Source organism: Cryptotermes secundus, unplaced genomic scaffold (genome assembly GCF_002891405.2).
Source record: "Cryptotermes secundus unplaced genomic scaffold, Csec_1.0 scaffold22, whole genome shotgun sequence".
Lineage (NCBI taxonomy): Eukaryota > Metazoa > Arthropoda > Insecta > Blattodea > Kalotermitidae > Cryptotermes > Cryptotermes secundus.
Genome location: NW_019742961.1, coordinates 4,133,799 through 4,149,080, shown reverse-complemented (window position 1 = coordinate 4,149,080; position 15,282 = coordinate 4,133,799). Strand labels below are relative to the sequence as shown.

General features: G+C 39.0%; 1 protein-coding gene across 5 annotated transcripts in view; it reads right to left on the bottom strand.

The window, feature by feature from the left end:
* The window catches only part of LOC111873402 (TBC1 domain family member 23), a 58,474-nt gene extending 43,204 nt beyond the window's left edge, over nt 1-15,270 (bottom strand). For 4 of the 5 annotated variants that reach the window (XM_023868081.1, XM_023868082.1, XM_033755080.1 and 1 more), the window contains exons 1-2: nt 15,146-15,270; nt 2,036-2,250 (exon numbers count right to left, since the gene is read on the bottom strand). In XM_023868081.1, the coding sequence (XP_023723849.1) occupies nt 2,036-2,250; nt 15,146-15,174 (244 nt within the window). In that variant the 5' untranslated portion in view covers nt 15,175-15,270. Of the gene's footprint in view, nt 1-2,035; nt 2,251-11,625; nt 11,709-15,145 lie in introns of those variants that run through there. The other variant, XM_033755079.1, reaches the window with a different exon arrangement.
* Between the last annotated feature and the right edge of the window lie 12 nt (nt 15,271-15,282).

The window sequence follows — 15,282 nt, the reverse complement described above, 5'->3', positions numbered from 1 at the left end:
GCTGCAAGAAGCCATGGTGAAACTGAATGAATGTGAAATATTTTCTGACCTTTTCCTTCTCAGAGGGTTCTGACAGTAATATAGACTACAAGGGTTCTTTACAAACATGCACAAAAACTATCATATATATGTCTTTGGTTGAGGAGTGTCAACAGAGCAAAGAAGGGAAGAGATTGTCAAAGCGTTAAAACACACCAACGCCAGGGAACGGCTGGCATCGTCCGGGCGTTAAAACACGCCCGCGCCAGTCAAAGAGTTAACATATTTCGGGAACTTTTGGATTGCACCACGTATTTAACATACATCAAATAACTCTTCAAAATTTCAAGAACTGGAAAAGCAAATGGTCAAACTTATTAAAAACTCTGTATTGCCCACTTATGCGATACCATACCACAAGTACACAAAGAGCATAAATAAGCCGCAACCATCTGTGAAATTGGAATAATTGAAAACAAAACCATAGTGTGGACATTACAGTAATTCCACTCAAGACAAAAATGTAAACGAAGACTACTATATTATTTCCAGCACAATCTAATACACAGAAAATTGCAGTTAGGTATGTATCTCAATTATCCAACCATACAAACTTTATTACTAAGTTGCATATAAATATAAATTTACATTATAAAGAAAATTATTTATTATATAATTAAATGGAAATTGTGATAGGTTGAGCTTGAGGCACTGATGGAAATTAGGTCCATGTGTAAAATTTTGGTCCAGAATCCTCAGGAAGGACTTCACTTGGAACATCACAGATGTTATTAAAATGAACTTTGCGAAGTTGATTATGGTACTGTGGGACTGAATGAGGTGTTCACCTATAGGCTTAATACATAAGACAAGGCCTGGACAAATTTCCTATAGATCTAGGAGCCAGAGTAAAAACAAAATACTTCAGGTCTTAAATTTGCTTGCTTTTATTAACAAAATGAAACTGAAACATTTATATATAAATAAGAGCCAGTTACTCTTCCACTTCAGGAAAACCACCCATGCCACTGCTATGGCATATGCCCATGGGAGGAGGAATGATAATACAATGGACAAATAAAGGGGATAGGAAAAGAACACTAAAGGAAGGAAGGGGATAAAGAGTCAGAAGAATGGAATAGTAGGACTGATGGGACTCTTTTAACAAGAAGGAGAGAGAGAAAGGAAGGGGAAGAGGAAAGATGATAGAATGGACAAGAAAGCAATAGGGAAGAAAAGAGGGAAGGAGATAAATATATGAAATGGAAAATACAAAAGAAATGATTTGCACTAAAATATAAATGGATGAAAATTCTACGCAGCAAGGCAACCTGCCTAAATGTGATCTGTTCAGACTTGTGTATTTTGCCTGTAGGGAAACTGAAGGGAGAAAAAAAAGAGAGTATGGTCTTCTGCACTTAGCTCTGTGTAGTTTGGACACCCAAGCAACAAACCAGCAGACGAAGGCAACAGTTTACCAATTGCTTATGCTGGTTCCTTATTTAGTTTACTTTTCAACCCTGAAGATGGTGGTGGAATGTTCCTCTGAAATGTAATGCTCTCACCAAACTACACGGTGTCATAATCTAGAAGACCATACACTCCATAGTCACTGCCATGAAACCTGAAATCCAACTTAAAGGAGAAACTTTACAGAAATAACCCATGGATTCTGAAGATCTTAACAAATCTGGTATTCTACTGCCTGTTTCTGAAAATTTACTTCTTACATCTGCAATGGCGGTAACATCACAGGAGAATCAAATATGAGATCACTTCTAAAACAGTATCATTGGTTGCCAGTACCAAGTTCCTACTTTCCTTCTTGTTTCTGTTGAAGGGTTCTCTTGTTGACACCATACAGTTCTTAAAAAATTCTCAATTCTGAGGATCATGTTAGCACAGAAACTGAAGAGAAAGAAAGACAATAAGGTTAACTGAAACAATCCTCTAACTTTTGCTCCTACAGTGATGTTTCAGAGAAACATCAGCTGACTTTCACTGTACTACACAGTCTTATGACCCAGAAGATAAAATCTTTCAGTAAAACACCTACCAACGAACTGCTGACAATCTTCTCGTAAAATATTCTGCTCAGGAAGGTCAAATATTTCATTGAACAATACAAGTTGATTCCCTTTCTCTTGCACTTGAAGACATATTTGCCACACTTCAGCCCTCAGGAAATCAGGCACACTCTTGCCTTTACAGATACTATAAATAGATGCTGCTGTACAGTCCTCCAGAAGAGCAGTTTCTAAGTCAATAACCCTGGATGATTAGAAGAGACAAATTATTTTATATACAAGACACACTAAAATTGTGAAAAGAAAAATGTATCTGTTGAATGCCAGATCCTGAGGAAATCTGTCAGCAACATTTAAATCTGGTCTAGACAAGTGTCTATTATCACTCACATTACATCACATATCAATGAATTCATCGAAATGTGGTAAACAAAATTAAAATAAATTTATATTATAAACAGAAAACACCTAAAAACACTATTATTCGTAGGCAACAAAATGATATATACATGCTCAGAAAATAATTGAAGAGTTCTGTGTAAGTTAAATAACAGTGCGAAAAGATATAACTTGAAAATATCTTCCAAACCACTGAACTCTTTGGGTTCAGAGGCATTAACATCTATAAGGACATAATTAAGGATCATAAAGTAGAACAAATACAACAACAAGCTCCACAAATGTTAACAGTTTACAGGCATAATAAAAGGAACTATATTCAAAAAGGTGACTGACAACACAACCGGGTTCTATAAAACCATGGCCACACCAGTATCATCTTCTGGCTCAGACATATGGACTCAGACAACAAAGGAGAAGGGTGGACATTTCCAGAATAAAGTTGCTAAGACCATTAGGAGGATATAATTTATTGAGCCACAAGCACAAAAATATACATTAGGAATTAAATGCTGCAAATATCACAAACAAAATAATTGATTACACAAACAGGTGGTACAAGGTGGTACAATCATTTTAGAATGAACCCATATTGTATACCTTTCAAAATACAACAGCATAAGCCTATGGTAAAACAAAACATCCAACACCCTATGAAATATTGGAGTGACAAAGTTTAAGTGATAATGGAGATGGAAAGGGCTGATGACTCTAGCCATGATTTAATAATTATGATTATGATGATGATGATGGTGATGATCAGGGCATGGATTTCGATGACATGTCATCTTTTTTTCCTTCTATCCTATGCGATGCTCTTAAATATACAAATCTCGGATATGAGCTGCTGGTTACAGAAATGTAAATTTTATAGGTAATTTTTGACATTTTTAGGTTTAAGGTCATTTTTTCATTTTGGGGGCAATTTTTTGGTAAATTTTTGGACTTTTAAGGGTATTTCTTGTCATTTTTGGCCATTTTAGGGAATTTTTCTTCATATGTTTTCTGAAATGTGAATAACATGGAAGTGAAATGTTCTTTATTTTCTCCTTTAGGACATTTTTCAGGATTTTTTCGGTCATTTTATAGGTCATTTTTTGAATATTTTCAGGTCATCAAAATCCGGGCCCTGCATATTACATTTTTGGGTCATATTTTAGGTCATTTTTCTGAATTTCTTCAGTCATTTAATAGGTCATTTTTTAAATATTTTCAGGTCATCAAAATCCAGGCCCTGGTGATGATATATGAGAAAATAATTTCAAGAATAAAATTGCTTCATTTCATGTCCTTCTCATCTGTGTTGAATTTCAATAGTCTCTGCTCATACAAATATACAGTTGTTGCAAAGATACACATACAAAGAGCTAAAAATTATTTTTCATGTGTTTCATTGATTGCTCAACACAACAAAAAAAATAGTTATATAGAAGTTGACATTACTGAGACGTATATTTTATATCATGTTCTACTCAGTGTTCATTGGACTATTCCTGAGATGCCAGATTAAAAAAGTAAAGTTGCTTAATTAATTAAATAAGCACTATACCATGAAGGCATATGGGGGAGTGGAAGTACACCTCAAACCATTCTTGACCTCAGCACTAAATGGAAGTGAGTGGTTAGCTTCACACCCAGACACGTTGTTGTTGTTCTTATTGGAGGGGGTGGGTTTCCCCATGCACTTAGACCAGGTATTGGTCCATTGTGCAGCCCCCTTCGATATTCTACCAGTCTCTATACCCTACTGGTACTGGTGCGTTCCATTAGTCCCGACTCAGCCAGCGAGTTCGGCCTCTACTGGCTCAGAGGTATCTCGATGCTTCCCCCATCTGCCAGAGGCGTTAGAGACTACTGTTGGGCGGAAAATGTCATAAATTTGGCTCAGAGGTCTCCTTGAGACATGAGGTTCTTTTATGTGCTGTAAAGCTGCGACACGGGACCCACGGCTTAAAGTCCCTCCCAGAAGACTTGTTCCCTGAATTTTTCCGCCCTTAAAAATTCCACGACCTCCGCCGGGTTTGGACCTGTGTACCTTGAGTCATGAGGTGGGAACGTTACCCCTAGACTACGGAGGCCGCTACCCAGACACGTTACTCCCTAGGGAAATTTCCCCCATTACCCATTGGATAGGAGGCTGAGTGGGCCCTTGAGTTTGTCTGGACACTGTGGAGAAAAGCAAAATCTCATCCCTGCTATGAATCAAACCTGCCATATCAATATCTTAAGAATTATATCTTCTGGGATAACAGACCTCTACTTGCTGCCTCCTTAATGCTGATTTCTTGCTTGACTTACTTAACTTTCAGCAGTCTACATGGTATTACATCCTAAGAGACAAAACTCTTCATAATCACTGCCAGAAGAACATGAAGTCCTACAGATTAAATATTAATCTGTACAAGGATAATACTGAATTGAAGTGAACCAAAATTAAATTCACGTTTCTCAAATGAATAATGCAGATAAACAGGTATGACACCTTCACTGTACATTCATTTCACACACTTAGTACAGAGAATATGTTAACAGGCAATGTGAATGACATTTCTGCACAGAACAGAAGTCCACATATTCAGAATTACGACAGTGTGCTACAGTAGGGATAATATATTTTTCAAAACAAGAACAGAATTGCGTTAGCTCAGACTTCATCAGAAAAATCAGAAGATCGTGTTTCCTTCTCATGAGTGTACCACCTGCATAAGCTATGTGTAGTACAATTGTGGCAGCAAAACACTAATAACAGAAGCTTAAGAGTGCTACTCTTTGCTTCAACTTGGCAGCTCTTCTGGGAGAAGTGCAGGAGGAGGAAGTTGTGTTGCATGGGGTAGGAGTGGTATGTAATATACAATACCTCTAAGGTTTCCTTTTGTCCCATCAGTAAATCCAATAATAGTGGCCTACACTCCTGATAAGATAAAAGTGGCTTTCAGTAAACAATAATAAGTAACAACTGAAAGAAGTATGCAAGTAAAGTAGCATTTGCATAAATTCAATTAATGTCAGTTCTGCCAGATAAAATGCATCTAACAGGTAGCAACTAATCAACATGAGACAGCTGTCTGAAATATAATTAGCACATATCAGAATGCCGGGATAGCGTAGTTGGTATAGCGACTGCCTATGGGCTGGACGACCGAGGGGTCAGTGTTCGAGTCCCAGTAGAGTCAAGAATTTTCTCTTATCCACATCATCCAGACTGGCTCTGGGGTCCACCCAGCCCCATATCCAACGGGTACTGGAAGCTCTTTCTCCAGGGGTAAAGCGGCCGGGGCGTGAAGCTGACCACTAACCTCCAACTAGTGCCGAGGTCAAGAAAATATGGATATAGACATCTACTCTCTGTCTTCATAGCGTAGTGTTTAATTCGTTAAACATAGGGACACCTTTACATATTAGAATGCTCTGTGGAAATCAGAAACCTGTAGCTCAATAACTTACAACTAGCTGCTCTCAGTGCAAATGAGAGGTAATTAGGTTTAAGCAGCAAATGTTATATTCAGAGACAGAACATTTTCTAAGCAAAAGTAATGTTCATTCAACTCTGTGACAAATTCTATCATATAACCCAGGCATGTCCAACTTCAAATACGTTGTGATCGACTTTTTAGTGTCAAAACTGCCAGTGATCTACCACCCCCTCCTACTGTTGTACCTCGCTTTATGCAAAAATATTGGTAAAAATAACACGACATATGATGTTTGTTGTAAAAGCAACTATTGGAAACATCTTTCAACAACTGTTCAGTTATGTTTCCACACATCATTTTTATTTGCCATACAATGGTGTTTCTTGATAATTAAAGATCTTGAATAGTAGCTATGATCACGTTCTTATTTTTAAATCCTTGAAAAAGATTATCAACTCTTTCAAGAAAACACTCTTTTACAAATTCCCCTTCAGTGAAAGGTTTGAATTATTTAATGATCAGATTGCTGACCTTGAAGGATGATTTGGTTGCATTGTTAGAAAGTGATCTTGGTTTTGCCATCAACTGTTGTTGAGCAGCTAATTTTAATTTAATGTCTCTGAGCTTAAGTTTACATATTTCACTTTTGGGTGGAAAATCAGCATCATACTTATTGCTATGGAGAGCATTATAATGACGTTCCAGATTACACTTTTTTGGCAAGGATACTGAGGCACTGCATTTTCCACTATATTGAGGTAACTGTTTTATCTGATATTATGCCGTGGTGACAGGGGGCGTGGAGGTATCCCTCCTTCCCACCACATCTCATGCTGTAAGGGGTTAACACAATAATCCTAGATTACCCTCAGCTAGGATTCTCCTGGTTCGGGACTTCCTTCGTTGCATATAGCTGCCACCATCTTATTACATCTTAAAAAGGGGTGAAGAAGGTACTAAGGGCCGGCAGCGCGGTGGTCGAGTGTTCTCTTTTGGCTGGCCCTTTCATCACTGTCGCCTCTTATTATTGGCGTAGAGCGGGCGTGTCAGGTCAGACCCGCCTCTACCCATCGACTGTCACACCATATATTACACTTCTACGACAGGGGTGGATTTGATATCTCACCACTGTCCCCACTTATTATTTTTTAGTGACGGGGTGGGTTATAACACACTAAATCACTCGGTCTGCCATTTCTCTTTGACTAGTCCCTTCGCTACGTCAGTCAACCCTTTGTTGACTCGGCTCACCACCGTTGCCATATGTAATACTTCGATGTAAGGGGTGAGTAAAACACAGTTACTCTCTCTCTCTCTCTACGTCAGCCACTTTGCGTTGGCCGATCCCCACCTCTGCCATCACTTTGTTATGCTTGAAGGGGCTAATGAATTATCTAAAGTGTCTCTTCCCTTGTTCCCTCTCGGGATGCTATCTCTCTGTCTCCTATTGGTCTCTCACCCTTAACTTGGATTCTCATAACCCTTACTGCTTGTTGCATTCGGCTGCCGTTGCCTGGGGTCAGTTCTGCCTTCGCTTGGGTCAGGATCGCTTTGGATCGGTCGTGGACGGGTTGGTTCGGGAAAGTAAATCGAAACTCCCTGTGTACATCCTAACCCAAGTACACTGATCTATTTACACTGTTATTTACAATAAAAGAATGCCGACGTCTGTCGGTTTACACTTGGTCTTGGGGCGTGATAGTTCTGACTCCATTCGGGTCTCTTGCCTGGAGCAGCAGGCTTGAGACTGTCACTTTCTGCATTACTATTACTCGACACGCCATCTCTGTCCTTCCCTAGGTCCTTGATCTATTTACACTTTGATTTGTATTCTATTTACAATATTAACAATACCGACTCTAAGTCGGGACTTACATAGTGCCTTTACCGCACCACGCTATGCTTCATCATGATCTCCCCTTCTGGGGTGTAGGACTTGAGTCTGTCTGTCTCTTTCTCCTTACTGTTTTGACTCATTTCACAATTATCCACTATTCTATCATAAAACTTCCCCTTAAAATATTTTTCTCCTAAACCCATACATCTACAGCCTACGTATGTGTTTATCACAAAAATTAGTAGTCATAACACACTATCTAACGTCTACCATATTTACTCCCCTAGCAACCTTGCCCATTACTTGTTACATGATTTCTATTATTGTACCCTAAGGGCTCGCCGGGCACACTGTACATTGCTTTCACATTTAACAAACAGCACCTTACCAACAACAATAAAGTTTAACAGCATGGCTTGTATGAGTAAACGTGACTTACTTGAGATAAGAGACGCAGCGACACCTCCACTTGTAAGACCCATATCGAATAGAACCTCCGGCTGACTACTGAATATTACGTTTTAGATCAGATCCCCATTCAGTTTTCTTTCCATTTTTATACACTAATTTTACTGACACTGCAGTTGGCAAAAGAGGGAGGTTAACTACTCCCTTTGTCCTAAATTTCAGGGTGGATGGTTTCCATTGGCTACCCCTACGGTGCTGGGCAGGTCTGTGGTACCTCGTTGCTGCGTATTTGATAATATTATTATACTCCAGTGGCCCAGTTAGCGGAGCTTTCTACTTATGCGATTCCGCATAAATGCTGATCATCAACATTCTTAACCTAGATCCCTAGTCCATGTGTTGTCATCTTTGCTCGATTGCTGTAAAATGCTTTTCGCAAGTCTCGAAACATTTAGGCAACGTCTTTTGATTTTTCGGTCTCGAAATTGTGGCACAACATCTGACACACGCACACAGATTATTTCGAAATTAATAAAATAACCTGGGCAGAGCCCTTACTGTCCCTTTGATTACACTGAGCTCATCCCCATACTCTGTATTTGTTTATTGCACAGCAAAGCGACAAATCTCCACTAACAGCTAATATAATAATATGTCTCACTTGTTAATTCAACATACGGGGATTCACGGGTGACTGGAGGGATGAAACGAAGTGAATCACATGTTCTGTTGATCACTTTTGCATCAGAATACACGCGGCTGATGACGAGTAATGAAATAAAGAGTTCACGTGATTAGGATAGAGTAGGGACTTCCCCACAGTTCACTTAACACAAGCGTAAAGCAATTTTCATGTAAGCTACAAATGAACAGAAAAATAGGAATGACTAATACATATTTTCCCTTCAAAATGTGAATATAATCATATTATATTACAAGTGAATTTACATGCTTTTCATGTATAATTTCCTTACAGGCCTATGAGATCAACCAAAAATCATCCCACGATCGACACATTGGACATGCCTGATGTAACCAGTATGGAAATACGAGGAAAAATAAATCCATTCAAAATGGAACATTACTTTTAATTAATAAAAACATTAGGATGCAACAATTAAATTATGCAGTCACATTCCGATTAGCCATATGAGAATTAGAAAAATATTATATTCTGAGATGTGATGCCATGAATTCTGGCAGAAGTTCACCAACATTCCGGAGGAACAGCTTACTACTGCTTCTTGCTCATTACTTGTATAGCATATCTTTGACCCTGAAGATCAAAGCAGTACACTCCTCCAAAACATCAGTGAACTCTTGGACTACATGGCATCATATCATACCTAGAAGCCAGTAATTTTCAAAGCCACTACTGTGAGCAGCTAAAATCCAACATAGCTCAATAATTACTGCCAACACCTCAAAATTAATATTACTTAGAATTTTTGTTCGTTCCTCCGGTCTAGAAAACCGGGATTAAGGGCCGTAGGGATCCGTTGCACTGGTCACATGACACCCTCTATCTGCAAAAGTTGGCACTAACTTCTCCAACAAGCGGCAGTTGCTCAGTCAGTATAGTTTGCTTGCGGACTACAGGCCATGGAGTTTGTTCTTTGTTCATTCCATTTACAGTCTTGAAAAGCAAATTTGCATCCTCTGTGTTCGCCTGTCTATCCAACTGACTCCTTAAAACATTGAGCAATGCAATTCACTTTAACGGTCACACATACTGTTATTTTAGATGGGTTCTGAGTATGGCTCCTTACTGACAATACACTGTAACTTTTGATCTTTTGAGAGAATGGAGAGAATGATTCCAAACACATACAATGACATACATTCTGTCCAGTGGTTTCAGTTTCAATCCATGAAACATCAATCAAATTGCTTTTCATGTTCAGGATATCCCATATTAAGATCTCAACCTAGACAATGGCTATTCTGACTAAGATTTGTTGTAGTTTTCCTTAGTCCCTTCATGCCAGGATAACACACCAAATTAGGCAATGACCACTTCCTTCTGCATCATTTCCATACATAATTCACTAACCATCCTACCATCTGACACTAAGTTTGTGGTCCTATTTGACTTTGCTAATAAACAAACCGCAAATAAATTAATCAATTCAAACCAAGACATTTCAAAGCTTTCTACTTTAAGGAAGTACAACTTCCCTTCAGCAAAGAATGTAACAAAATTGCATTTACTATCCTTTAAACAATATATACATAAATCAATGATATGCCTAATATACAGGGAGGATTTTTAGTGTGCGGACCAGGTCCATGGCTCTGTGCCCCAAGGCAGCCGGTGCGCAGCTTGCTGCATGGTGCATGTGAATTTTGCTGATGAATCAGCATGCCTGACAGCCAATAACATTTGGAATGAAGAGAAGTAATTAACTTGTGGACTGTATGAGAGTATTATTTTACATTGTGAGCAGTACAGGAGTTTGTTTATGGTCTGTCAGCACTAGACAGCAGTTATAAGCGTCATTAGCCATTCATTCGTTGCCATTTAACAATGCTCTACAAGCTGCCATGTTCACACCAAAGTGATTCATTAAAATGGTTGTGAATAGTAAGAAAACATTAAAATGCAGTAATCATTTATATTTGCTCAGTCAAAGCGGCCTCCGTAGTCTAGGGGTAACGTTCCCACCTCATGACTCAAGGTACGCGGATTCAAACCCGGCAGAGGTCATGGAATTTTTAAGGGCAGAAAAATTCAGGGAACAAGTCCTCTGGGAGGGACTTTAAGCCATGGGTCCCGTGTCACAGATTTACGGCACGTAAAAGATCCTCATGTCTCTAGGAGACCTCTGAGCAAAATTACGCAACATTTCCCGCCCAAGTAGTTTCCAATGCCTCTGGTAGAGGGGGGAAGCATCAGGTACCACATGCCAGAAGAGGGCCGACCTCGCTGGAAAAGTGGGGCTGATAGCAAAGCACCAGTACCGGTAGGGTATGGGGACAGTAGAAATTAAAGCGGGACGCACAATGGACCAATAACTGGTCTAAGTGCATGGGGAAACCCACCCCCTCTAATATTGAATGAATATTTGCTCAGTCTGAGGTTTATTTAGTTACATGGACTCCCACCCTGTCAGCAAATTTGAGTTCTATGCAGTGTTACCAGCCATAACATAAGCCATTCTAACTTACCTGATCGCCATATGGTACATACAAAATGCTGCAAATACAATGGAGGAAGCTTCATGACACAGTTTAAGTGACATTATAAGCATTTCATTTGCCACAGTTAGAAACACAATAAAACAGGCCAACCTGTCAGATCAGCTGGTACTTCTCCATAGTTTGAACAGTGGACCTCAGAACAGTAGAGAGCACATAACATGACAGTCCATACACATTTTTGTAATGGTGCAGTTGGTCTTGCTTACTGTGTATGGTACACATCAATTCATTGTTGTCATTAACCTATACAATCATATTGTGCCACTTTATACAGCAGGTGAAGTTGGCAGCTGGTCACAATCCCCAGGTTTTAGAGGTCCCACTGCACAGCCATTCATACTATGTGCTAAAATTTTCTTACCCTATTTTAAAATGTCTAAGAATATACATCTGGACTTCTTAGGATACTCTGTGGTAAGTTTCCAATAATTACGCTCTATGTCACTAGCATGCAGGCAGCCACATACATCCACGTTACACTCTTGCATGTCAAAACCAGAATCTCTTAACAGAACAAACAGCAACTGCACTGTCAAAACGTAACATTAGCAACTTTAAGACTTTTAATTAACATCACCCTGACAATGTCAGAGCAAGCAGTGTGGTCATAAGTGAACAACAAAACCATGCCATCATACTCCAAAGTGCACACAAAAGCGAATAAGATGATCTGTTTCTGATATGTTCCTATTCTTTTTGTTTTTGACAATCAAAATACATTTTGTACTGTATCAAATTATAAAGCATTTTCTTAAAAAAATAAAGAACCAAGCCAGCACCATAATTTGTACAGGACTCACCAATGCATTTAAGTAAAACCAACTGTGTCTACTTTGCAGCAAAACTGAATCTCTTAAAAAACTTAAATGCCAAATTTCTTGGACTAATCACTGATAGTACGTAGGTCGTACCGAAAGTCATGAGCAAATTTTTTTGCATGCAACCTGGGAACAGCAGACGAAAGAGAGTGCAGTGGTAGCTGGAACCAGCTGTTGTGTTAGCCTTGAGTGTCTTGTGACGTCAATAGCTTGCATCACGTGACCAGTATCACTCCTAAAATAATGGCCGAAAATATGTCGTTTTGCCAGCGTGCTGTCATCGAATTTCTTGTGAAAGAGGAAATCCCTGCTGCAGAAATTCACTAGAGACTTCAGCGTGCTTATGGAAGTGTGTGCATGGGTGCGAGCAGTGTTCGAAGATGGGTGAAACATTTTAAAGATGGGAACACCAGCATTGAAGATGAGCCTCGGAGCGGTCGTCCTCGAATAGCCTCAACTGAACGCAACAAGGAAAGAGAGGATGAGATCATTCAAGATGACAGGTGTGTGACTGCGGACACAATAGCCCGAAAACTTTGAACAGGGCACAGTGCAGTACAGGAGATGATTGAAAGCTTGGGCTATAGGAAAGTTTGTGCTCGCTGGGTCCCGCGGTTATTGACCGAAGACCACAAAGTCAGTGAAAAGCCATCACCTCAGAACTTCTGCAGAGATATCAACATGAAGGTGATGATTTTTTACTCTGTATTGTGACAGGTGACGAAAGCTGGTTTCACCATTTCGAGCCTGAAACGAAATGGCAGAGTATGGAATGGCACCATTTGCATCTCTATCAAAAAAGAAGGCAAAGACAGTGCCATCAGCTGCGAAGGTGATGGGCACAGTCTTCTGGGATGAAGAGGGGTTTATTCTGGCCGAATTCCTGGAACCTGGGCAAACCATCAATGCTGCTCGTTATGTCCAGACACTGCACAAGCTCCGTCATGCATTGTGCGATAAACGTCCAGGACGAAATATCATCATCCTGCATGACAACACTCGCCCCCACGCTGCTCGCCTCTCATTGGAAGCAACTGCAAAGATGGGGTGGGAAGTTCTTCCATGCCCCTCCTATAGCCCTGATCTGGCACCCCCCGACTACCATCTTTTCAGATTTCTGAAGGATCAGCTGGTGGACAACGTTTTGAGACAAGGGAGGCAATTCAGAAAGCAGTGCGTCAGTGTCTTCGGATGGCTGGAACAGAATTTTACAGAAGGGGAATTTTCAAACTCCCAGAACGCTGGAAGAAACGTGTACAAAGAAGTGGTGATTATGTGGAAAAATAAAGAAAGATCTGTAGATTGAGGTGGTGTATTTGGTTTGTCAATAATAAAGCATGTTACTTTACAAAAAATTGTTGCTCATGACTTTCAGTACGACCCTCGTACTTTGTCCTGGAAAGATCATATTAATCAATTAGTAATTAAGCTGAGTTCGGCTGTCTATACCATCAGAACTTTATCTTCTGTTGTGTCCCAGGAGAGTCTACTGATGAGTGATGACCTATTATGTCTACGTACATTCCATTATGTCCTATGGAATTATATTTTGGGGCAATTCTGCCAACAGTAATTTAATTTTTAAAATTAAAAAAAGAACAGTCAGAATCATTATGAAAGCTAGGAAAACAGACTCTTGTCATCCATTGTTTAGGTACCTAAATATTCTTCCGTTTTACTCGCAATATATATTTTCAATATCCATGTTTGTTGTTAAAAATATGGATACTTTCACACTAAATTCTGATATACATAGTATCCATACCAGACAAAGTTCTGATTTATATCATTCAACTTATAAATTAACTAAAGTCCAAAAAGGTGTCTACTGTTCCGAGATTATGATATTTAATGATTTACCACAGAATCTTAAGAACATGACAAATGATGCTGATAAGTTTAAACATGCCTTAAAGAAATTTCTCCATATTGGATCCTTTTACTCATTGCGTGAATATCTAGATTGGAGAATAATGGAAAACCTTGCTTCTTACAAATAATTTATAATGTGATTGCTGATCTGATACAGTTTTTTGCATGGTTGATGTAATCTTTTGTCTTGACTTTTATGCAGCTTTTCATTTTGATAAGCATGATTTATATGTATTGTTTACCTGTAGAATTGCCTGTATATGTTTTTTGCTAATAGTATTGTGATATGACAAGTCCTGTATCAATGTATTTTGATTTATGGGAAAATGAAATAAAGAAAGATAAGCACCCCTGCCATCCCTTCTACTAATATAAGACAACCTAGGCAACATTACTCAAATCAAGCCCAGGCTGCTTATTAATTGTTGAGAGAAAATATCATACTGCAAATAACAGTAAACATGCCACAATTTAGAAGTTTCCCAGTGTTATATTCAATGTCTTCATTTAATAGAGTTCTGGCCACTTTCTTACCTGACAGCATTTTATAATTAAACAAATGGATAAGAACGAAGTTAATGATGCCTGATGTATTTATCTCACGAACTATGGAGTCTAGGTAAGTGCGTCTACCTACTTCAACTTCAATATAAGCATGAATACTTAACATATGATCAATCATATTCTACTGTCTTTGGTAATTATGACAACCTTGCTAATTCATGCTTAAACTCCAGGTTTTGTTTACTTCAAGGTCGTAGAAACGTGCCCACAATATGTCAATCATACTGAAGGAAATGCTAATATGACTGGTAAACTCTAGTTGCTAATTATCACCTAAATTTGTTCATTACTGTCGTTGGTGAGGACCCGAACTGCTGTTGTTTTAAACATTGACGTCACAATCTCTGAAGGAGGGCAGAAAATTACGTCTTATGCTAGTGGTAATGTAGACAATCTCTTTCAAGCACAATATATTGTAATTCTTAATGGTGTGAACTGGTACAGACTCAGCATCTGTGGGTAACATTCAAACATAAACAGGAGTACTGACCTTAAGTGAAGCTATTAATAAAAGTTTAGCCACACACACATATATAGATATCAAATTAAAATAGGATACAACAAGGACACCACAAATTTAATTCTTATAAGCCCCAGACATATACTTAAACTTCGGTAATCACATACCACGTCTTATCGTCCACCTCTACTGCCATTTTTCCATCTTGATTCACTGCGCCGTTTAATCATTCTTCTGTCATACTTTTCAGCTCTTTAGCTCTTCAGGCTCTTAAGTAATCCGTGAGAGTTACCTCGGATAGTAG